We start from the raw sequence: 22,976 nt of genomic DNA on the forward strand, positions 1-22,976 counted from the left end.
GCGGGGTTGAAAATGACCCGGAACGGGGCCTTACATCGACCAGCACGGCTTTAACGGCCGCGGGACTGCTAGCGCCCGCCCGCCGGGGGCTTTAACATCAGGAGAAGAATGGAGAACAGGGGAGAGACAAGACTTTGCCTTCCATCACAGTGAGGAGGAGACTCACTGTGATGGATGTTTGTGTATATTGTGTTGGTGTGTGTCTTGGTTCCTTTCTTGTATGACTGCAGGAACCAAATTTCATTTGAAGTTCAAATGCCAGTAAATAATTGTACAATTGTATAATGATATAAGGAGGTGAACCGGGAGCTGCGCTGCCAGCAGGAGGCAACGGTGGAGCGAGCGCAGGAACCCGTGCCCGAGGTCATCGACTTCAAGATCAAGTTCGCTGAGACCAAGGCCCACGCAAAGGTGGGGGGGACGGGGGGGACATTTATGTGGGGGGGGGGGGGGGATACGGGTCTGGGGGGGGAGCATGAAGGGTCTTGTGTGAACATGTCTCTCCCGTACCCACCCTGTCTCCCCCACACTGACCGGTCCCCCACACTGACCGGTCCCCCACACACTGACCTCCCCACACCCCCACACTGACCACTGGTGACCGGTCCCCCCCCACACTGACCGGTCCCCACACTGACCGGTCCCCCCCCCCACACTGTCTCCCCCCCACACTGACCGGTCCCCCCCCCACACTGACCGGTCCCCCACACTGACCGGGTCCCCACACTGTCTCCCCCACACTGACCGGTCCCCACACTGACCGGTCCCCCACACTGACCGGTCCCCACACACTGGTCCCCACACTGACCGGTCCCCACACTGTCTCCCCCACACTGACCGGTCCCCCACACTGTCTCCCCCACACTGACCGGTCCCCCACACTGGACCGACCGGTCCCCACACTGACCGGTCCCACACTGACCGGTCCCCCACACTGTCCACACCCCCCACACTGACCGGTCCCCACACTGTCCCCCCCCCCCACCGGTCCCCACACTGACCGGTCCCCACACTGTCTCCCCCCCCCCACACTGACCGGTCCCCACACTGTCTCCCCCACACCTGACCTGTCCCCCCCCACTGACTCCCCCGGTCCCCACACTGACCGGTCCCCACACTGTCCCCCCCACACTGACCGGTCCCCACACTGTCTCCCCCCACACTGACCCCCCCACACTGACGGTCCCCCCACACTGACCGTCCCCACCCACACTCTCCCCCACACTGACCGGTCCCCACACTGTGTCCCCCACACTGACCGGTCCCCACACACTGACGGTCCCCACACTGACCGGTCCCCACACTGACCGGTCCCCCACACTGACCGGTCCCCACTGACCGGTCCCCACACCACACCGGTCCCCACACACTGACCGGTCCCCACACTGACCGGTCCCCACACTGACCGGTCCCCACACTGACCGGTCCCCACACTGACCGGTCCCCACACTGACCGGTCCCCACCCTGACCGGTCCCCCCCCCCCACACTGACCGGTCCCCACACTGACCGGTCCCCCACACTGTCTCCCCCACACTGACCAGTCCCCACACTGACCGGTCCCCACACTGACCGGTCCCCACACTGACCGGTCCCCACACTGACCGGTCCCCACACTGACTGGTCCGCACACTGTCTCTCCCCCTGTGCCTGTGCAGGCTATTGAGATGGAGCTGCGTAAGATGGAGGTACAGGAGGCCAAGCGACACGTGGAGCTGCTCACGTCCTTCATGCCCGACTCCTTCCTGCAGCACGGAGGTGACCACGACAATGTACTGGTGCTGCTGCTCATCCCCCGCCTCGTCTGCAAGGTAACCCAGGGGGGGGGGGGGGGGGTGGTTGGGGGGGGGTGGGGAGGGGGTGGGCAGGGGGCAGAATGCGGAGGGGAGGGATAGGGGGGGTGATGTGGAGGGGAGGTTGGGGAGAGGGGAGGGATGGGGAGGGGGTCATGGGGGCCGGGGGAGGGGGGGATGGGGAGGGGGGGATGGGGAGGGGGGGTGGGGAGGGGGGGTTGTGAGGGTGGGTGGAGAGGAGGTACAGTTGTAATGACACTCTCTCCCCCAGGCAGAGCTGGTGAGTGGGCAGGAGGGGGACGGGGGGTGGGTGGTGTGTGGGGGAGGGGGGAAGGGGCTACAGTTGTACTGACACTCTCTCCTTGCAGGCGGAGCTGGTGAGTGGGCAGGCTCGGGAGAGACTGGAGCTGGACGGAGACTGTGGGAGCAGGCCGGGGCTACGCGGGGCGCTGGGGGAGAGGATCAGCTTTGGGGCCGGTCTGGTTTACTCTCTCACCCTGCTACAGTCTACCCTGCACAAGTACCAGCAGTGAGTCTGGGGGAGAGTGGGGTGGGGGGGGCTGCATCCGGATATGTGTGTACATAGAAACATAGAAAATAGGTGCAGGAGGAGGCTATTCGGTCCTTCGAGCCAGCACCGCCATTCATTGTGATCATGGCTGATCGTCCCCAATCAATAACTCGTGTCTGCTCCCCATATCCCTTGACTCCACTAGACCCTAGAGCTCTATCTAACTCTCTCTTAAATCCATCTAGTGATTTGGCCTCCACTGCCCTCTATGGCAGGGAATTCCGTATATTCACAACTCCCTGGGTGAAAACGTATTTTTTACCTCTGTCTTAAATGACCTCCCCTTTATTTATAAGGTGAATGAGTTGAATGTGCAGATAGCCTATGACTATGACTATGATATAGTTGGGATCACGGAGACATGGCTCCAGGGTGACCAAGGCTGGGAGCTGAACATCCAGGGATATTCAATATTCAGGAGGGATAGAGAGAAAGGAAAAGGAGGTGGGGTAGCGTTGCTGATTAGAGAGGAGATTAACGCAATGGAAAGGAAGGACATTAGTTTGGAGGATGTGGAATTGATATGGGTAGAGTTGCGAAACACTAAGGGGCAGAAAACACTAGTGGGAGTTGTGTACAGGCCACCTAACAGTAGTAGTGGAGTTGGGGATGGCATTAAACAGGAAATTAGAAATGCGTGCAATAGTTATAATGGGTGACTTCCATTTACATATAGATTGGGTGAATCAAATTGGCAGGGGTGCTGAGGAAGAGGATTTCTTGGAATGTATGCGGGATAGTTTTCTAAACCAACATGTAGAGGAACCAACGAGAGAGCAGGCTATTCTAGACTGGGTATTGAGTAATGAGGAAGGTTTAGTTAGCAGTCTTGTTGTACGTGCCCCCTTGGGCAAGAGTGACCATAATATGGTTGAGTTCTTCATTAGGATGGAGAGTGACATTGTTAATTCAGAAACAAGGGTCCTGAACTTAAAGAAAGGTAACTTTGAGGGTATGAGACGTGAATTGGCCAAGATTGACTGGCAATTAATTCTTATTGGGTTGACGGTGGATATGCAATGGAAGATATTTAAATACTGCATGGATGAACTACAACAATTGTTCATCCCAGTTTGGCAAAAGAATAAATCAGGGAAGGTAGTACATCTGTGGATAACAAGGGAAATCAGGGATAATATCAAAGCGAAGGATGATGCGTACAAATTAGCCAGAAAAAGCAGCATACCGGAGGACTGGGAGAAATTCAGAGACCAGCAGAGGAGGACAAAGGGCTTAATTAGGAAAGGGAAAATAGATTATGAAAGAAAACTGGCAGGAAACATAAAAACTGACTGAAAAAGTTTTTGTAAATATGTGAAGAGAAAAAGATTAGTTAAAACAAATGTAGGTCCCTTGCAGACAGAAACAGGCGAATTGATCATGGGGAACAAGGATATGGCGGACCAATTGAATAACTACTTTGGTTCCGTCTTCACTAAGGAAGACATTAATAATCTGCCGGAAATAGCAGGGGACCGGGGGGTCAAATGAGATGGAGGAACTGAGTGAAATCCAGGTTAGCCGGGAAGTGGTGTTGGGTAAATTGAATGGATTAAAGGCCGATAAATCCCCAGGGCCAGATAGGCTGCATCCCAGAGTACTTAAGGAAGTAGCCGCAGAAATAGTGGATGCATTAGTGATAATTTTTCAAAACTCTTTAGATTCTGGAGTAGTTCTAGAGGATTGGAGGGCAGCTAACGTAACCCCACTTTTTAAGAAGGGAGGGAGAGAGAAAACGGGGAATTACAGACCAGTTAGTCTAACATCGGTGGTGGGGAAACTGCTTGAGTCAGTTATTAAAGATGGGATAGCAGCACATTTGGAAAGTGGTGAAATCATTGGACAAAGTCAGCATGGATTTACGAAAGGTAAATCATGTCTGACGAATCTTATAGAATTTTTCGAGGATGTAACTAGTAGAGTGGATAAGGGAGAACCAGTGGATGTGGTGTATCTGGACTTCCAGAAGGCTTTCGACAAGGTCCCACATAAGACATTAGTATGCAAACTTAAAGCACACGGTATTGGGGGTTCAGTATTGATGTGGATAGAGAACTGGCTGGCAGACAGGAAGCAAAGAGTAGGAGTAAACGGGTCATTTTCACAATGGCAGGCAGTGACTAGTGGGACCCCAGCTATTTACAATATATATTAATGATCTGGACGAGGGAATTGAATGCAACATCTTCAAGTTTGCGGATGACAAGAAGGTGGGGGGCAGTGTTAGCTGTGAGGAGGATGCTAGGAGGCTGCAAGGTGACTTGGATAGGCTGGGTGAGTGGGCAAATGCATGGCAGATGCAGTATAATGTGGATAAATGTGAGGTTATCCACTTTGGTGGCAAAAGCAGGAAAGTAGACTATTATCTGAATGGTGGCCGATTAGGAAAAGGGGAGCTGCAACGAGACCTGGGTGTCACGGTACACCAGTCATTAAAAGTAGGCATGCAGGTGCAGCAGGCAGTGAAGAAAGCGAATGGTATGTTAGCTTTCATAGCTAAAGGATTTGAGTATAGGAGCAGGGAGATTCTACTGCAGTTGTACAGGGTTTTGGTGAGACCACACCTGGAGTATTGCATACAGTTTTGGTCTCCTAATCTGAGAAAAGACATTCTTGCCATAGAGGGAGTACAGAGAAGGTTCACCAGACTGATTCCTGGGATGTCAGGGCTTTCATATGAAGAAAGACTGGATAGACTCGGTTTGTACTCGCTAGAATTTAGAAGATTGAGGGGGGATCTTACAGAAACGTACAAAATTCTTAAGGGGTTGGACAGGCTAGATGCAGGAAGATTGTTCCCGATGTTGGGGAAGTCCAGAACAAGAGGTCACAGTTTAAGGATAAGGGGGAAATCTTTTAGGACCGAGATGAGAAAAACATTGTCTGCCACAGAAGGTAGTTGAAGCCAGTTCATTGGCTATATTTAAGAGGGAGTTATATGTGGCCCTTGTGGTTAAAGAGATCAGGGGGTATGGAGAGAAGGCAGGTACGGGATACTGAGTTGGATGATCAGCCATGATCATATTGAATGGCGGTGCAGGCTCGAAGGGCCGAATGTACTACTCCTGAACCTATTTTCTATGTTTCTATTCTAAGACTGTGGGCCCTGGTTCTGGACTCGCCCAACATTGGGAACATTATTCCTGCATCTGGCTTGTCCAGTCCTTTTATAATTTTATATGTTTCTATAAGATTTCCCCTCATCCTTCTAAACTCCAGTGAATACAGGAATACAAGTACATGCGCGATTGCTGGATGCCGTGTGGGGTGGGGGAGTGTGTGTGATGGGGTGTGTGACGGTCTCTCTCCCCCAGGGCTCTGTGCCGCTGTAGGGGTGGGGGTGATTCCGGATCCCATACTGTCTCCCTAGTCATTGGAGTCCAGACCCTTCTTGATTTGTATACACAGCACCGCGGGACCGATCTCAGATCCACTCGCTCCAGCCCTCAGCAGCCTCACGTAAACGCAACCGACACGCCCCAACAAAACCATCGCCCTTATACATGCCCCGATACAGTGGCGGCAAAACTGACCGCGCACACTACAGGGGGAGGCAACCCCTACAAACCAGAACACAAGCACAGAACACAAAGTATAACATATTGAGTGAGGTAACCCCCTCCACACCAATCACAGATACCGAACAAGCAGAATGTCAGACTTGGTGGCGACAGGTGGGTCACATGGGCAGCAGCTTCCTGGAGCTTCTTCACAGGTCCACACTTGGTGACGACAGCTAGGTCACATGGGTCTCCAGCCCCTTGCAATGTATTGTCACCATCAGTGAAGCCCAGTCTCTCACTCTCTAGAGCTCTGTGCCGCTGTGGGTGGGGGAGTGTGTGACGGGGAGTGTGTGTGACGGAGGGGGGGGGGGGGGGTGGGGTGTGACGGGGAGTGTGACGGGGGGGGGGGGGGTGTGACGGGGAGTGTGACGGCCTCTCTCTCTCTCCCCCCCAGGGCTCTGTGCCGCTGTGGGGTGGGGGAGTGTGTGACGGGGAGTGTGTGTGACGGAGGGGGGGGGGGGTGGGGTGTGACGGGGAGTGTGACGGGGGGGGGGGGGGTGGGGTGTGACGGGGAGTGTGACGGCCTCTCTCTCTCTCCCCCCCAGGGCTCTGTGCCGCTGTGGTGTGGGGGAGTGTGTGACGGGGAGTGTGACGGTCTCTCTCTCTCTCTCTCTCCCCCAGGGCTCTGTGCCGCTGTGATGTGGGGGGTGTACAGACGTATGGGGGGGCTGTACCCTGAGATGAGTGTACACGAGCGGTCGCTGGACGTGTTGATCGAGCTGCTGCACCGAGACCAGCTGGACGAGACCGTCAACGTCGAGCCCCTCACCAAGGCCATCAAATACTACCAGGTACATCACCCCCCACCCCTGCACACACCACCCTGACCCCCCCCCCCTGACACACCACCCTGACACCCCACCCCTGACCCCCCACCCCTGACCCCCCACCCCTGACACCACCCCCACCCCTGACACACCACCCTGACCCCCCACCCCTGACACCCCACCCTGACCCCCCACCCCTGACCACACCACCCTGACCCCCCCCACCCCTGACACACCACCCTGACCCCCCACCCCCTGACACCACCCTGACCCCCCACCCCTGACACACCCCCTGACCCCCCACCCCTGACACACCACCCTGACCCCCCACCCCTGACACACCACCCTGACCCCCCACCCCTGACACACCACCCTGACCCCCCACCCCTGACACACCACCCTGACCCCCCACCCCTGACACACCACCCTGACCCCCCACCCCTGACACACCACCCTGACCCCCCACCCCTGACACACCACCCTGACCCCCCACCCCTGACACACCACCCTGACCCCCCACCCCTGACACACCACCCTGACCCCCCACCCCTGACACACCACCCTGACCCCCCACCCCTGACTCACCACCCTGACCCCCCACCCCTGACACACCACCCTGACCCCCCACCCCCCTGACTCACCACCCTGACCCCCCACCCCTGACACACCACCCTGACCCCCCCCCCCCTGACACACCACCCTGACCCCCCACCCCTGACACACCACCCTGACCCCCCCCCCACCCCTGACTCACCACCCTGATCCCCCACCCCTGACTCACCACCCTGATCCCCCACCCCTCACCATCACCCCCTCCCCCACCCCCCATCCTCAGCATCCCATTTAATGCAGGTGGGGGGGGGGGGGGGGAGGTCCTGTGGGTCTGTGGTCAGTGCTGACTCAGCTACATGTGTCTCTACCCCACCACCTGTACAGCATTCACCTGCTGGACAGAGTGGGGGGCTGAGGATGGGGGGGGGGTGGTGATGGGGGGGGGGGGGGGTTTGGAGACTGAGGGGGGGTGGGCGATGAGCGGGCCTGTAGTCATTCAGCCACCTGTGTCTCACCCTCAGCACCTGTACAGTATTCACCTGCTGGACCAAGGAGTGGACTGCACTGTGCAGCTGGCTGACCACATCAAGGTGAGCAGCATCAACCTCTGACCCCCTCCCCACCCACAAATGGCCTCTGTCGGACTTGCCCACGCCGACCTGTCTCTTGTGTGGGGATGTGTGGGCAGGGCAAGGGTGAGTGGGGGGGGGGGGGGGGGGGGGGGGGGGGGCAGATATACGCGGCATTAGACTGGCAATGGAGGGATGTGGGTCACATGCCGGCAGGACGGAGCTGCTCATGGACATGATGCGCACGCACGCACGCACGCACGCACGCACGCACGCACACACACACACACACATAATGGCCCAATGTCACTGCATGCCAGTGTCAATACTAATAATGATGGGATTTAAGATGGAGTGTGAGTGTGCGAGAAAAGTGGTGGGGGGGGGGGGGGGGGGGGTGAGTGGGGGGGGTCATGGTGGGGTGAGTGTGGGGGGGGGTGATGGTGGGGTGAGTGGGGGGGGTGATGGTGGGGTGAGTGGGGGGGGGTGATGGTGGGGTGAGGGGGGGTGGTGATGGGGGGGTGAGTGGGGGGGTGATGGGGGGGTGAGTGGGGGGTTGATGGTGGGGTCCCTGTGTGACGCTCAGTGTCCATCAGTTCACCCACAGTGCCCTGGACTGCGTGACGGTGGAGGTGGGACGTCTGCGTTCCCTGCTACAGGTGAGTCTGATGATTCTATGGCAGGCAGTGACTAGTGGGGTACCGTAAGGCTCGGTGCTGGGACTGCAGATATTTACAATATACATCAATAATTTAGATGAAGGGATTCAAAGTAACATTGGCAAATTAGCAGATGACACAAAGCTGGGTGGCAGTGTGAACTGTGAGGAGGATGCTATGAGAATGCAGGGTGACTTGGACAGGTTGGGGGAGTGGGCAGATGCATGACAGTTGAAGTTTAATGTGGATAAATGTGAGATTATCCACTTTGGTAGCAAAAACAGGAAGGCAGATTACTATCTAAATGGCGTTAAGTTGGGAAAAGGGGAAGTACAACAGGATCTGGGGGTCCTTGTTCATCAGTCTATGAAAGTAAGCACGCAGGTACAGCAGGCAGTGAAGAAAGTGCATGGCATGTTGGCCTTTATAACAAGAGGAGTCGAGTATAGGAGCAAAGAGGTCCTTCTGCAGTTGTACAGAGCCCTAGTGAGACCACACCTGGAGTATTGTGTGCAGTTTTGGTCCCCTAATTTGAGGAAGGACATTCTTGCTATTGAGAGAGTGCAGCGTAGGTTTACAAGGTTAATTCCCGGGATGCCGGGACTGTCATATGCTGAGAGAATGGAGCAGCTGGGCTTGTACACTCTGGAGTTTAGAAGGATGAGAGGGCATCTCATTGAAACATATAAGATTATTAAGGGCTTGGACACGTTAGAGGCAGGAAACATGTTCACGATGTTGGTCCAGAACCAGGGGCCACAGTTTAAGAATAAGGGGTAAGCCATTTAGAACGGAGACGAGGAAACACTTTTTCTCACAGAGAGTGGTGAGTCTGTGGAATTCTCTGCCGCAGAGGGCAGTGGAGGCCGGTTCTCTGGATACTTTCAAGAGAGAGCTAGATAGGGCTCTTAAAGATAGTGGAGTCAGGGGATATGGGGAGAAGGCAGGAACTGGATACTGATTGGGGATGATCAGCCATGATCACATGGCTCGAAGGGCCGAATGGCCTACTGCTGCACCTATTGTCTGTTGACCTTTACCCTCTGGCCCCAGCCGGGTGGTGAGGCGTCTGACCTGGCGCTGCTCCTGCGTGACCTCACCACGACCTGCAGCGACGTGCGTCAGTTCTGCAAGAAGGTGCGGAGACGCATGCCCCCATCGGCAGCATCCGGATCAGTATCCGGATCAGCAGCTACCCCGGGCTCTGGTATCCCCACCGCTCTCACCTTCACCCCACAGGTAACCACACGGGGGGGGGGGGGGGGGGGGTCAGTGTGGGGGTCGGGGGGTCAGTGTGGGGGTCGGGGGGTCAGTGTGGGGGTCGGCGATGAGTGGGGGTCGGGGGAGAGTGGGGGGGGAGTGAGGTGAGTGTGGGGGGGGGGTGAGTGGGGGGGGAGGTTGCAGTCAGTGTGGGGGTCGGGGTGCTAACGTGTGTGTGGGGTCAGGTTGGGGGGGGGTCAGTGTGGGGGTCGGGGGTGTGTGACGTGTGCTAACGTGTGTGTTGCGTGTCAGGTTGGGGTCGGGGTGAGTGGGGTGGGGTGTGTGACGTGTGCTAACGCGTGTGTTGCGTGTCAGGTTGGGGACATGCTGCTGGACTGCCGCAAGCACCTGACCCGTGTGGTGGCCGTGCTGCAGGAAGTGGCCGCTGCTGCCGTCCAGTTGGCCGGACCCCTGCCCGACAACGAGGGGCTGCCCCCCCTCCAGATGGACGAGCTGGCGGCTAAAGCCACGCAGCAGGTCAGTGCCCCGCCCACACTCACGTGTAGCATGACCACAAACACTACGCTGCACACACGTCAATGTAGCAGCACACGCCAACAACACGCAGAAATGTGTCAATGCAGCAGCACACGCCAGCAACACGCAGCAACACATCAATGCAGCAGCACACGCCAACAACACGCAGAAACGTGTCAATGCAGCAGCACACGCCAGCAACACATCAATGCAGCAGCACATACCAAGAACAGGCAGCAACACGTCAATGCCGCAGCACACGGCAACAACATGTCAATGCAGCAGCACACGCAAGCAACCCATCAATGCAGCAGCAAACGCCAACAAGATGCAGAAACACATATATGCAGCAGCACACGCCAGCAATACGCAGCAACATGTCAATGCAGCAGCACACGCAGCAACATGTCAATGCAGCAGCACACGCCAGCAACATGCAGCTTACAGAGAGAGATAAACCACGGGGTCCAGTTAGTAAACCCCGCCCCCACCCCCTTCACCCTCTCCCCACAAGCCTACAGCCCCCACTACAGCCCCCACCACCACCACCTACCCCTATTGTGGTCACTAATGTGCCGTGTGTCTCCAGGTGTACGGGGCGAGTGTGGGGACCCCCCATGACTGTCTGCGTGAGTCCTGCTCCCTTGTGGTGGCCACCATGAACAAGATGGCAACCGCCATGCAGGAGGGGGAGTACGATGCTGAGAAAAGCCGCACCCTCGTGAGGGGGGGGGGGGGAGGGGGTGTGTGGACGGGGGAGGGGGGGGGAGAGACGGGGAGTAGGGGGGGGGGGGGGGGGTGTTGGGGGGGTGAAGGACGTGGGGAGGGGTGGGGGGGGGAGAGACGGGAGTAGGGGGGGGAGGGGGGTGTTGGGGGGGGGGAAGGACGCGGGGAGGGGACAGGGGGGTGGAGAGACGGGCAAGTGGATGGGTGGAAGTGATGGGGAGGGGAGGTATGATGCACAGAGGGCTGGGGAGGGGCGGGCAGGGGGAGGGGGAGCAGGATGCTGAGAGGGCCAGGCTGGGGTGAGTGGGGAGAGGGGTGAGTGGGGACAGGGGGTGGAGAGGGGAGCTAGGCCAGGGTGAGGGGACGTAGAGGAGCCGGGATGGGGGGGAGGGAGGGGGGGATATTGACGTACCCCTTGCCCCTGGTGACCTGTGACCTTGCCCTGCAGCCGACCCCCCCAGAGGAGGAGCGAGCGAAGGCGCTGCGTGCGGAGATGACAGACGCGGAGGGGCTGGGGCTGAAGCTGGAGGACAGAGATACCGTCATCAAGGAGCTGAAGAGGTCCCTCAAGATCAAGGTGCGGAGAGGAGAGGGAGGGGAATGGGGGGGGGGGGTAGAGAGGGAGGGGGGAGAGGGGGGGCCGGGGTGCAGGGGGAGAGGTGGCGTGTACAACATGGGCACTATAGACTGAAGGGCCAGTTCCATTGCTGATCCATGTTCTCTGTCGCATGTGGCCTGCATAGAACAACTGTGGAGCTGAGGAACAGCCTTTCAGCCCAACATGTGCCCAACATGTAGCCCAGCTGAACAGATATTATCCGACAGCACTTGATCCAATAGACAATAGATGCAGGAGTAGGCCATTCGGCCCTTCGAGCCAGCACCTCCATTCAATGTAATCCCCTGACTCCGCTATCTTTAAGAGCCCTATCTAGCTCTCTCCAGAAAGCATCCAGAGAACCTGCCTCCACCGCCCTCTGAGGCAGAGAATTCCACAGACTCACAAATCTCTGTGAGAAAAAGTGTTTCCTCGTCTCCGTTCTAAATGGCTTACTCCTTATTCTTAAACTGTGACCCCTGGTTCTGGACTCCCCCAACATCGGGAACATGTTTCCTGCCTCTAGTGTGTCCAAGACCTTAACAATCTTATATGTTTCAATGAGATGCCCTCTCATCCTTCTAAACTCCAGAGTGTACAAGCCCAGCTGCTCCATTCTCTCAGCATATGACAGTCCCGCCATCCCGGGAATTAACCTTGTAAACCTACGCTGCACTCCCTCAATAGCAAGAATGTCCTTCCTCAAATTAGAGGACCAAAACTGCACACAATACTCCAGGTGTGGTCTCACTAGGGCCCTGTACAACTGCAGAAGGACCTCTTTGCTCTGTGACAGGCACTGACACAGAGCGACTGGCTGTACCCCGTGTGTGGGCACTGTGTACCCTGTGTGTGTGGGCACTGTGTACCCCGTGTGTGGGCACTGTGTACCCCGTGTGTGGGCACTGTGTACCCCGTGTGTGGGCACTGTACTCCGTGTGTGGGCACTGTGTGTGGGCACTGTGTACCCCGTGTGTGGGCACTGTGTGCCCCGTGTGTGGGCTCTGTGCTCCGTGTGTGGGCACTGTACTCCGTGTGTGGGCACTGTGTGTGGGCACTGTGTACCCCGTGTGTGTGGGCACTGTGTACTCCGTGTGTGGGCACTGTGTGTGGGCACTGTGTACCCCGTGTGTGTGGGCACTGTGTACTCCGTGTGTGGGCACTGTGTGTGGGCACTGTGTACCCCGTGTGTGGGGCACTGTGTACCCCGTGTGTGGGCACTGTACTCCGTGTGTGGGCACTGTACTCCGTGTGTGGGCACTGTGTGTGGGCACTGTGTACCCCGTGTGTGTGGGCACTGTGTACTCCGTGTGTGGGCACTGTGTGTGGGCACTGTGTACCCCGTGTGTGTGGGCACTGTGTACTCCGTGTGTGGGCACTGTGTGTGTGGGCACTGTGTACCCCGTGTGTGGGCACTGTGTACCCCGTGTGTGGGCACTGTGTGTGGGCACCGTGTACCCCGTGTGTGTGGGCACTGTGTACCCCGTGTGTGGGCACTGTGTACCCCGTGTGTGGGCACTGTGTACCCCGTGTGTGGGCACTGTGTACCCCCGTGTGTGGGCACTGTGTGTGGGCACTGTGTACCCCGTGTGTGTGGGCACTGTGTACTCCGTGTGTGTGGGCACTGTGTACCCCGTGTGTGTGGGCACTGTGTACCCCGTGTGTGTGGGCACTGTGTACCCTGTGTGTGGGCACTGTGTACCCCGTGTGTGTGGGCACTGTGTACTCCGTGTGTGTGGGCACTGTGTGTGGGCACTGTGTACCCCGTGTGTGTGGGCACTGTGTACTCCGTGTGTGTGGGCACTGTGTACCCCGTGTGTGTGGGCACTGTGTGTGGGCACTGTGTACCCCGTGTGTGGGCACTGTGTACCCCGTGTGTGTGGGCACTGTGTACCCTGTGTGTGGGCACTGTGTACCCCGTGTGTGTGGGCACTGTGTACCCCGTGTGTGTGGGCACTGTGTACCCCGTGTGTGTGGGCACTGTGTACCCCGTGTGTGTGGGCACTGTGTGTGGGCACTGTGTACCCCGTGTGTGGGCACTGTGTACCCCGTGTGTGTGGGCACTGTGTACCCTGTGTGTGGGCACTGTGTACCCCGTGTGTGTGGGGCACTGTGTACCCTGTGTGTGGGCACTGTGTACCCCGTGTGTGTGGGCACTGTGTACCCCGTGTGTGTGGGCACTGTGTACCCCGTGTGTGGGCACTGTGTACCCCGTGTGTGGGCACTGTGTACCCCGTGTGTGTGGGCACTGTGTACCCCGTGTGTGGGCACTGTGTGTGTGTGGGCACTGTGTACCCCGTGTGTGGGCACTGTGTACCCCGTGTGTGTGGGCACTGTGTACCCCGTGTGTGGGCACTGTGTACCCCGTGTGTGTGGGCACTGTGTACCCCCACTGTGTGGGCACTGTGTACCCCGTGTGTGTGGGCACTGTGTACCCCGTGTGTGTGGGCACTGTGTACCCGTGTGTGTGGGCACTGTGTACCCCGTGTGTGTGGGCACTGTGTACCCCGTGTGTGTGGGCACTGTGTGTGGGCACTGTGTACCCCGTGTGTGGGCACTGTGTGTGGGCACTGTGTACCCCGTGTGTGTGGGCACTGTGTACCCCGTGTGTGTGGGCACTGTGTACCCGTGTGTGGGCACTGTGTACCCCGTGTGTGTGGGCACTGTGTACCCCCGTGTGTGGGCACTGTGTACCCCGTGTGTGGGCACTGTGTACCCCGTGTGTGGGCACTGTGTACCCCGTGTGTGGGCACTGTGTACCCCGTGTGTGGGCACTGTGTACCCCGTGTGTGTGGGCACTGTGTACCCTGTGTGTGGGCACTGTGTACCCCGTGTGTGGGCACTGTGTACCCCGTGTGTGGCACTGACTGTACCCCGTGTGTGTGGGCACTGTGTACCCCGTGTGTGGGCACTGTGTACCCCGTGTGTGGGCACTGTGTACCCCGTGTGTGTGGGCACTGTACCCCGTGTGTGTGGGCACTGTGTACCCCCGTGTGTGTGGGCACTGTACCCCGTGTGTGTGGGCACTGTGTACCCCCGTGTGTGGGCACTGTGTACCCCGTGTGTGTGGGCACTGTGTGCCCCGTGTGTGGGCACTGTGTACCCCGTGTGTGGGCACTGTGTACCCCGTGTGTGGGCACTGTGTACCCCGTGTGTGTGGGCACTGTGTACCCCGTGTGTGGGGCACTGTGGTACCCCCGTGTGTGGGCACTGTGTACCCTGTGTGTGGGCACTGTGTGTGGGCACTGTGTACCCCGTGTGGTGGGCACTGTGGTACCCCCGTGTGTGGGCACTGTGTACCCCGTGTGTGTGGGCACTGTACCCCGTGTGTGTGGGCACTGTGTACCCCGTGTGTGTGGGCACTGTGTACCCCGTGTGTGGGCACTGTGTACCCCGTGTGTGTGGGCACTGTGTACCCCGTGTGTGTGGGCACTGTGTACCCCGTGTGTGTGGGCACTGTGTACCCTGTGTGTGGGCACTGTGTACCCCGTGTGTGGGCACTGTGTACCCTGTGTGTGGGCACTGTGTGTGGGCACTGTGTACCCCGTGTGTGGGCACTGTGTACCCCGTGTGTGGGCACTGTGTACCCCGTGTGTGGGCACTGTGTGTGGGCACTGTGTACCCCGTGTGTGGGCACTGTGTGTGGGCACTGTGTACCCTGTGTGTGTGGGCACTGTGTACCCCGTGTGTGGGCACTGTGTACCCTGTGTGTGGGCACTGTGTACCCCGTGTGTGGGCACTGTGTACCCCGTGTGTGGGCACTGACTGTACCCCGTGTGTGTGGGCACTGACTGTACCCCGTGTGTGTGGGCACTGTGTGTGGGCACTGTGTACCCTGTGTGTGGGCACTGTGTACCCCGTGTGTGTGGGCACCGTGTGTGGGCACTGTGTACCCCGTGTGTGGGCACTGTGTACCCCGTGTGTGGGCACTGACTGTACCCCGTGGTCTCCAGGGTGAGGAGCTGAGTGAGGCGAGTGTACGTCTCAGTCTACTGGAGAAGAAGCTGGACAGTGCATCACGCGAGGCTGACGATCGCGTGGACAGGATCCAGACCAAGCTGCACGACAGCCAGGGGCTGCTCCGCAAGAAGGAGAAGTGAGTACAGGGGAGACACTGCCGGTACAAGGGGAGATACAGGGAGACTGTGTTACAGGTAGACTGTGTTACAGGGGTAGACTGTGTTACAGGTAGACTGTGTTACAGGGTGGGGGGTTACGGGGTCGGAGGTTGTTGGGGTCAAGGGTTACAGGGTCGGAGGTTGTTGGGGTCAGGGGTTACGGGGTCGGAGGTTGTTGGGGTCAGGGGTTACGGGTGAGGGGTTGTCAGGGTGGGGTGACTCGGTGGTGACGGTTGCCTCTCTCTCCCACAGGGAGTTTGAGGAGACGATGGATGCTCTGCAGGCGGACATTGACCAGCTGGAGTCGGAGAAGGGGGAGCTGAAGCAGCGGCTCAGCAGCCAGAGCAAGCGCAGCGAGGGGGGGCAGCGATCCGGACCACCCACAGGTGGGGGCACGGTGTGAAAGGGAGACCCAGTGTGTTGTTGCAGCTGGAGGGCAATCTTGCCATGTGGGCCCCCCCAGCCAATCGCAAACTCCCACCCTCCTCCCCCCCTCCTCACTAGCCCCCCCTCACTCCCCACCTCCTCCCCCACCTCCTTCTCTCCCACTCACTACCCCCCGTCACTCCCCCCCCCTCACTCGACCCCCCACTGTTTCCCCCCTCACTCTCCCCCCCACACACTGCCCCCCTCACCCCCCCCCACACACTCCCCCCCTCACTCCCCCCCCCCACACACTCCCCCCCCCCCCTCCCCCGCCTCAGTCACCCCTCCCCCCCTCACCCAGCACTGACTGTCTCTTCTTTGCTTTTGCATCCTGGCAGCAGAGGAGCAGCTGACAGGTAGGTCACCCCCTCCCAGCCCCCCCCACCACCTCTCCCCTCCCCCCCTATACCCCCCCCACCATCTCCCCTTCCCCCCTATACCCCCCCACCATCTCCCCTTCCCCTCCACCACCTCCCCTTCCCCCCCTCGCCCTCTATACCCCCCCCCCATCTCCCCTTCCCCTCCACCACCTCCCCTTCCCCCCTCGCCCTCTATACCCCCCACCACCTCCCCTCCCCCCCACCATCTCCCCTTCCCCCCCACCCCTCCCCTCCCCTTCCCCCCCACCACCTCCCCTTCCCCCCCACCATCTCCCCTTCCCCCCCACCACCTCCCCTTCCCCCCCCACCACCTCCCCTTCCCCCCCCCCACCACCTCCCCTTCCCCCCCACCACCTCCCCTTCCCCCCCACCACCTCCCCTTCCCCCCCACCACCTCCCCTTCCCCCCCACCACCTCCCCTTCCCCCCTCCTCGCCCTCTGTACCCCCTTCGCCATCTTCCCATCCCGACTGACCCCCGACCCCAGGCTCCTTGCTGACCTTTGCCCTGTGCCCTGCAGGCTCGGTGTCGACTGCGGTGGTGCCTGGCTCGGGACCAGTGCAGGTGAAGGACTCTCCACTGCTGCTGCAACACATAGATGCGCTGCGTCTAACCATGCGACAGCTGCAGACCGATAACAACCTGCTCAAGGTGCGGGGGGGGGGGGGGGTGAGGAGGGGGACACGGGAGGGGGAGTGGGAGGGGGGGGGGGAACGTGTGGGGCAGGTGGGGGAGGGGGTGAGGATGGGGAGTGGGAGGGGGCAAAGGGTAACGTGTGGGGCAGGTGCGGGGGGGGTGGTGAGGAGGGGAGGGGGACACGGGAGGGGGAGTGGGAGGGGGCGGGGGGGGAACGTGTGGGGCAGGTGGGGGAGGGGAGATCGAGCGCCTGTGCCTCTCCGTGCAACAACCTTGTTCAGTAAGAAGATTCTCGACCCAAGACGTCACCCATTCCTTCTCTCTAGCGATGCTGCCTGTCCCGCTGAGTTACTCTAGCATTTGGTGTCTGTCTCAGGTTTGTAGGTTAATTGGCTTGTTCCAAGTGTACATTGGCCCTGGTGTGGGTAGGATAGTATAGGTTTGTGTAAGAAACAACTGCAGTTGCCGGAAACACCGAAGGCAGACAGAAAATGCTGGAGGAACTCAGCAGGTGAGGCAGCATCTATGGAGAGAAGGAATTGGCGACGTTTTGGGACAAGACCCTTCTTCAGACTCGACCTGAATCGTCACCTATTCCTTCTCTCCATAGATGCTGCCTGATCCGCCGAGTTTCGCCAGCATTTTGTGTCTGGGATAGTGTTAGTGCGCGGGGGTCACTGGTTGGTGTGGACTCGGTGGGCCGAAGGGCCTGTTTCCCTGCTGTATCTCTAACCTACTGCCAGTACCTGGAGCTAGCGAGGGCAGGGACAGAGAGGTTGGGGCACGGAGTGTGTGGCTGAGGAGCTGCTGCAGGGGGCAGGGGGTCTGGGTCTTAGACCACAGGGATCTCGTGGAGCAGAGGTGACCTGTACATGAGCTGAGCTGGACACCAGTATCCTTGAGGGAGGTTCACTGGTGCTACTCAGGAGACAGGGGGGGTGGTGGAGGTCAGGGTGTGTGAGACTCAGACAGGGACAGAGGGCTGAGGTGGGACCAGGGGGCCATCCATCTGGTCAGAAGTGTGTGCAAGAGGATGGAATCGCACTGGGCTGGGGAATATTACACCAGAGCTCCCGCAGGTGGCTGCAAGGGGCAGCTGGAGCTACCATATGGCTCTGGCCATTCACATTAAAGCAAACTCAAGAAAGGAGGAAGAGAGAAAACGGGGAATTACAGACCAGTTAGCCTGACTAGTGGTGGGAAAGATGCTGGAGTCAATTATTAAAGAGGTAATAATGGGGCATTTGGGTAGTAGTAAAAGGATTAGTCCAAGTCAACATGGATTTATGAAAGGGAAATCATGCTTGACTAATCTTCTGGAGTTTTTTGAATGTGGCAAGTAAAATGGATGAAGGGGAGCCAGTGGATGTAGTGTATCTAGACTTTCAGAAAGCCTTTGATAAGGTCCTGCATGGGAGACTGGTGACTAAAATTAGAGCACATGGTATTGGGGGTAGGGTGTTCACATAGATAGAAAATTGGTTGGCAGACCGGAAGCAAAGAGTAGGAGTGAACGGGTCCTTTTCAGAATGGCAGGCAGTGGCAAGTGGAGTGCTGCAAGGCTCGGTGTTGGGGCCGCAACTGTTTACCATATATATTAATGATTTGGATGAGAGAATTAGGAGCAACACTAGCAAGTTTGTGGATGACACAAAGCTGGGTGGCAGTGTGAACTGTGAAGAGGATGTTAGGAGGTTGCAGGGTAACCTGGGCAGGTTGAGCGAGTGGGCAGATGTGTGGCAGATGCAGTATAATATAGGTAAATGAGAGGTTATCCACTTTGGCGGCAAAAACAAGGGGGCAGATTATTATCCCAATGGGGTTAGGTTAGGTAAGGGGGAGGTGCAGCGAGACCTGGGCGTCCTTGTACACCGGTCACTGAAAGTTGGCGTGCAGGTACAGCAGGCAGTGAAGAAAGCTAATGGAATATTGGCCTTCATAACAAGAGGATTTCAGTATAGGAGTAAAGAGGTTCTTCTGCAGTTGTATAGGGCTCTGGTGAGACCACATCTGGAGTATTGCGTACAGTTTTGGTCTCCCAATTTGAGGAAGGACATCCTTGTGATTGGGGCAGAACAGCGTAGGTTCACAAGATTGATCCCTGGGATGGCGGGACTGTCATAAGAGGAAAGATTGAAAAGACTAGGCTTGTATTCACTGGAGTTTAGAAGGATGAGGGGGATCTTATAGAAACATATAAAATTATAAAAGGACTGGACAAGTTAGATGCAGGAAAAATGTTCCCAATGTTGGACGAGTCCAGAACCAGGGGCCACAGTCTTAGAATAAAGGGGAGGCCATTTAAGACTGAGGTGAGAAAAAACTTTTTCACCAAGAGAGTTGTGAATTTGTGGAATTCCCTGCCACAGAGGGCAGTGGAGGCCAAATCACTGGATGGATTTAAGAGATAGTTAGATAGAGCTCTAGGGGCTAGTGGAGACAAGGGATATAGGGAGAAGGCAGGCACGGGTTATTGATAGGGGACGATCAGCCATGATCACAATGAATGGCGGTGCTGGCTCGAAGGGCCGAATGGCCTCCTCCTGCACCTATTGTCTATGTTTCTATGTCTATGTTTCTATGACAATAATACCTCCAACACGAGGAGGTGAGGTGGTGACCACGGACAGTGTGACCTGTGTGGGCATCACTGCAAGGACAGCTAGTGTGTGAGGCTCCAACAGGCTGTAGCTGTACTGGATAGACTCGGCTTGTACTCGCTAGAATTTAGGAGATTGAGGGGGGATCTTATAGAAACTTACAAAATTCTTAAGGGGTTGGACAGGCTAGATGCAGGAAGATTGTTCCCGATGTTGGGGAAGTCCAGAACAAGGGGTCACAGTTTAAGGATAAGGGGGAAATATTTTAGGACTGAGATGAGAAAAACATTTTTCACACAGAGAGTGGTGAATCTCTGGAATTCTCTGCCACAGAAGGTAGTTGAGGCCAGTTCATTGGCTATATTTAAGAGGGAGTTAGATGTGGCCCTTGTGGCTAAAGGGTTCAGGGGGTATGGAGGGAAGGCAGGTACGGGATACTGAGTTGGATGATCAGCCATGATCATATTGAATGTTGGTGCAGGCTCGATGGGCCGAATGGCCTACTCCTGCACCTGCTGTCTATGTTTCTACGCAGGGAATGGAGGGATGTGGGTCACGAGGCGGTAGATACCAAATGCTCTTGGCATCATGTTGGGCACATTTGTGAATCCGAATGGCCTGTGCTCTATGACTCAATGGATGACAGAGAGCTGGGAAATGGGAGCAGTAGAGAGGGTACAGTAGGCAGCATGGGTGTGATGGACCGAAGGGCCTAGGCTGTGGGCCGAAGGATGTTGTGGGGTCAAGGTGGGGTGGGTTCAGGGTGGGGTGGGGTCATGGTGGGGTCAGTGTGGGGTGGGTTCAGGGTGGGGTGGGGTCAAGGTGGGTTGGGGTCAAGGTGGGTTGGGGCCAGGGTCAGGGTGGGGTGGGCACAGGGCCTGATCTGTGGCACTGACCAGGGTGTGTTTGGGTGAAGGCGGCCCAGATGAAGGCGGAGCTGTCGGCACTGCCGCCCATTCACGTGCCCAGGCTGCCCGTCAACCAACCGGGCAAGGCCGGAGACGCTGGCATTGGAGCCTTGAGCCGCAAGACCGGTCACTTACTGCACGACCTGCAGCAGCTCAGTGCCCACATCCGTGTGGTGGACATCACCCGTGGCACAGGTACAGGGTACAGGGTACAGGGTGGGTACAGGGTACAGGGTACAGGGTACAGAGTGGGTACAGAGTGGGTACAGGGTACAGGGTGGGTACAGGGTACAGGGTGGGTACAGAGGGTACAGGGTACAGAGTACAGGGTACAGGGTGGGTACAGGGTACAGAGTGGGTACAGGGTGGGTACAGGGTACAGAGTGGGTACAGGGTACAGGGTGGGTACAGGGTACAGAGTGGGTACAGGGTACAGGGTACAGGGGTACAGGGTACAGGGTGGGTACAGGGTTACAGGGTACAGGGTACAGGGTGGGTACAGGGTACAGGGTACAGGGTGGGTACAGGGTACAGGGTACAGGGGGTACAGGGTACAGGGTACAGGGTGGGTACAGGGTACAGGGTACAGGGTGGGTACAGGGTACAGAGTGGTACAGGGTACAGGGTACAGGGTACAGGGTACAGAGTGGGTACAGGGTACAGGTGGGTACAGGGTACAGGGTACAGGGTGGGTACAGGGTACAGGGTGGGTACAGGGTACAGGGTACAGGGTACAGGGTACAGGGTACAGAGTGGGTACAGGGTACAGGGTGGGTACAGGGTACAGGGTGGGTACAGGGTACAGGGTGGGTACAGGGTACACACAGGGGGTACAGGGTACAGGGTACAGGGTGGGTACAGGGTACAGGGTACAGGGTGGGTACAGGGTACAGAATGGGTACAAAGTACAGGGTGGGTACAGGGTACAGGGTACAGGGTGGGTACAGGGTACAGCGTGGGTACAGGGTACAGGGTTGGTACAGGGTACAGGGTGGGTACAGGGTACAGGGTGGGTACAGGGTACAGGGTACAGGGTGGGTACAGGGTACAGGGTGGGTACAGGGTACAGGGTGGGTAAAGGGTACAGGGGACAGGGTACAGGGTACAGGGAGGGTACAGGGTACAGGGGACAGAATGGGTACAGGGTACAGAGTGGGTACAGGGTACAGGGTGGGTACAGGGTACAGAATGGGTACAGGGTACAGGGTGGGTACAGGGTACAGGGTGGGTACAGTGGGTACAGGTGGGTACAGGGTGGGTGGGTACAGGTGGGTACAGGGTGGGTACAGGGTGGGTACAGGGTACAGGGTACAGGGTACAGGGTGGGTACAGGGTACAGAATGGGTACAAAGTACAGGGTGGGTACAGGGTACAGGGTACAGGGTGGGTACAGGGTACAGGGTGGGTACAGGGTACAGGGTACAGGGTACAGGGTACAGGTACAGGGTACAGGGGGGTACAGGGTGGGTACAGGGTACAGGGTGGGTACAGGGTACAGGGTACAGGGTACAGGGGTACAGAGTACAGAGTGGGTACAGGGTACAGGGGGTACAGGGTACAGGGTGGGTACAGGGTACAGGGTGGGTACAGGGTACAGGGTACAGGGTGGGTACAGGGTGGGGTCAGGGTGGGTACAGGGTACAGGGTGGGTACAGGGTACAGGGTGGGTACAGGGTGGGTACAGGGTACAGGGTGTGGGAGTGGGTACAGGGTGGGTACAGGTACAGGGTGGGTACAGGGTACAGGGTGGGTACAGGGTACAGGGTACAGGGTAGGGTACAGGGTACAGGGTACAGGGTACAGGGGTGGGTACAGGGTACAGGGTACAGGTACAGGGTGGGTACAGGGTACAGAGTGGGTACAGGGTACAGAGTGGGTACAGGGTGGGTACAGGGTACAGGGTGGGTACAGGGTGTACAGACTTGGTACAGAGTGGATACAGGGTACAGAGGTACAGGGTACAGGGTACAGGGTGGGTACAGGGTACAGAGTGGGTACAGGGTACAGAATGGGTACAGGGTACAGGGTGGGTACAGGGTACAGAGTGGGTACAGGGTACAGGGTACAGGGTGGGTACAGGGTACAGAGTGGGTACAGGGTGGGTACAGGGTACAGGGTACAGGGGTACAGAGTGGTACAGGGTACAGGGTACAGGGTACAGGGTACAGGGTACAGGGTACAGGGTGGTACAGGGTACAGGGTGGGTACAGGGTACAGAGTGGGTACAGGGTACAGGGTACAGGGGTAGGGTGGGTACAGGGTACAGGGTACAGGGTGGGTACAGGGTACAGGGTGGGTACAGGGTACAGAATGGGTACAGGGTACAGGGTGGGTACAGGGTACAGAATGGGTACAAAGTACAGGGTGGGTACAGG

General features: G+C 57.8%; 1 protein-coding gene across 1 annotated transcript in view; it reads left to right on the forward strand.

The window, feature by feature from the left end:
* LOC129715569 (dynactin subunit 1-like) overlaps nt 1–22,976 on the forward strand; it is a gene marked incomplete at its 5' end in the record, with an annotated part of 41,436 nt that overhangs the window by 10,285 nt on the left and 8,175 nt on the right. Inside the window, 16 exon segments of the mRNA XM_055665440.1 lie at nt 295–411; nt 1,658–1,810; nt 2,161–2,321; nt 6,548–6,569; nt 6,571–6,717; nt 7,767–7,835; nt 8,411–8,473; nt 9,527–9,712; nt 10,049–10,210; nt 10,800–10,931; nt 11,385–11,513; nt 15,488–15,630; nt 15,905–16,038; nt 16,417–16,434; nt 16,978–17,108; nt 20,610–20,796. Of these exon segments, the coding sequence (XP_055521415.1) occupies nt 295–411; nt 1,658–1,810; nt 2,161–2,321; nt 6,548–6,569; nt 6,571–6,717; nt 7,767–7,835; nt 8,411–8,473; nt 9,527–9,712; nt 10,049–10,210; nt 10,800–10,931; nt 11,385–11,513; nt 15,488–15,630; nt 15,905–16,038; nt 16,417–16,434; nt 16,978–17,108; nt 20,610–20,796 (1,954 nt within the window).

Source organism: Leucoraja erinacea, unplaced genomic scaffold, assembly GCF_028641065.1.
Source record: "Leucoraja erinacea ecotype New England unplaced genomic scaffold, Leri_hhj_1 Leri_1258S, whole genome shotgun sequence".
NCBI lineage: Eukaryota > Metazoa > Chordata > Chondrichthyes > Rajiformes > Rajidae > Leucoraja > Leucoraja erinaceus.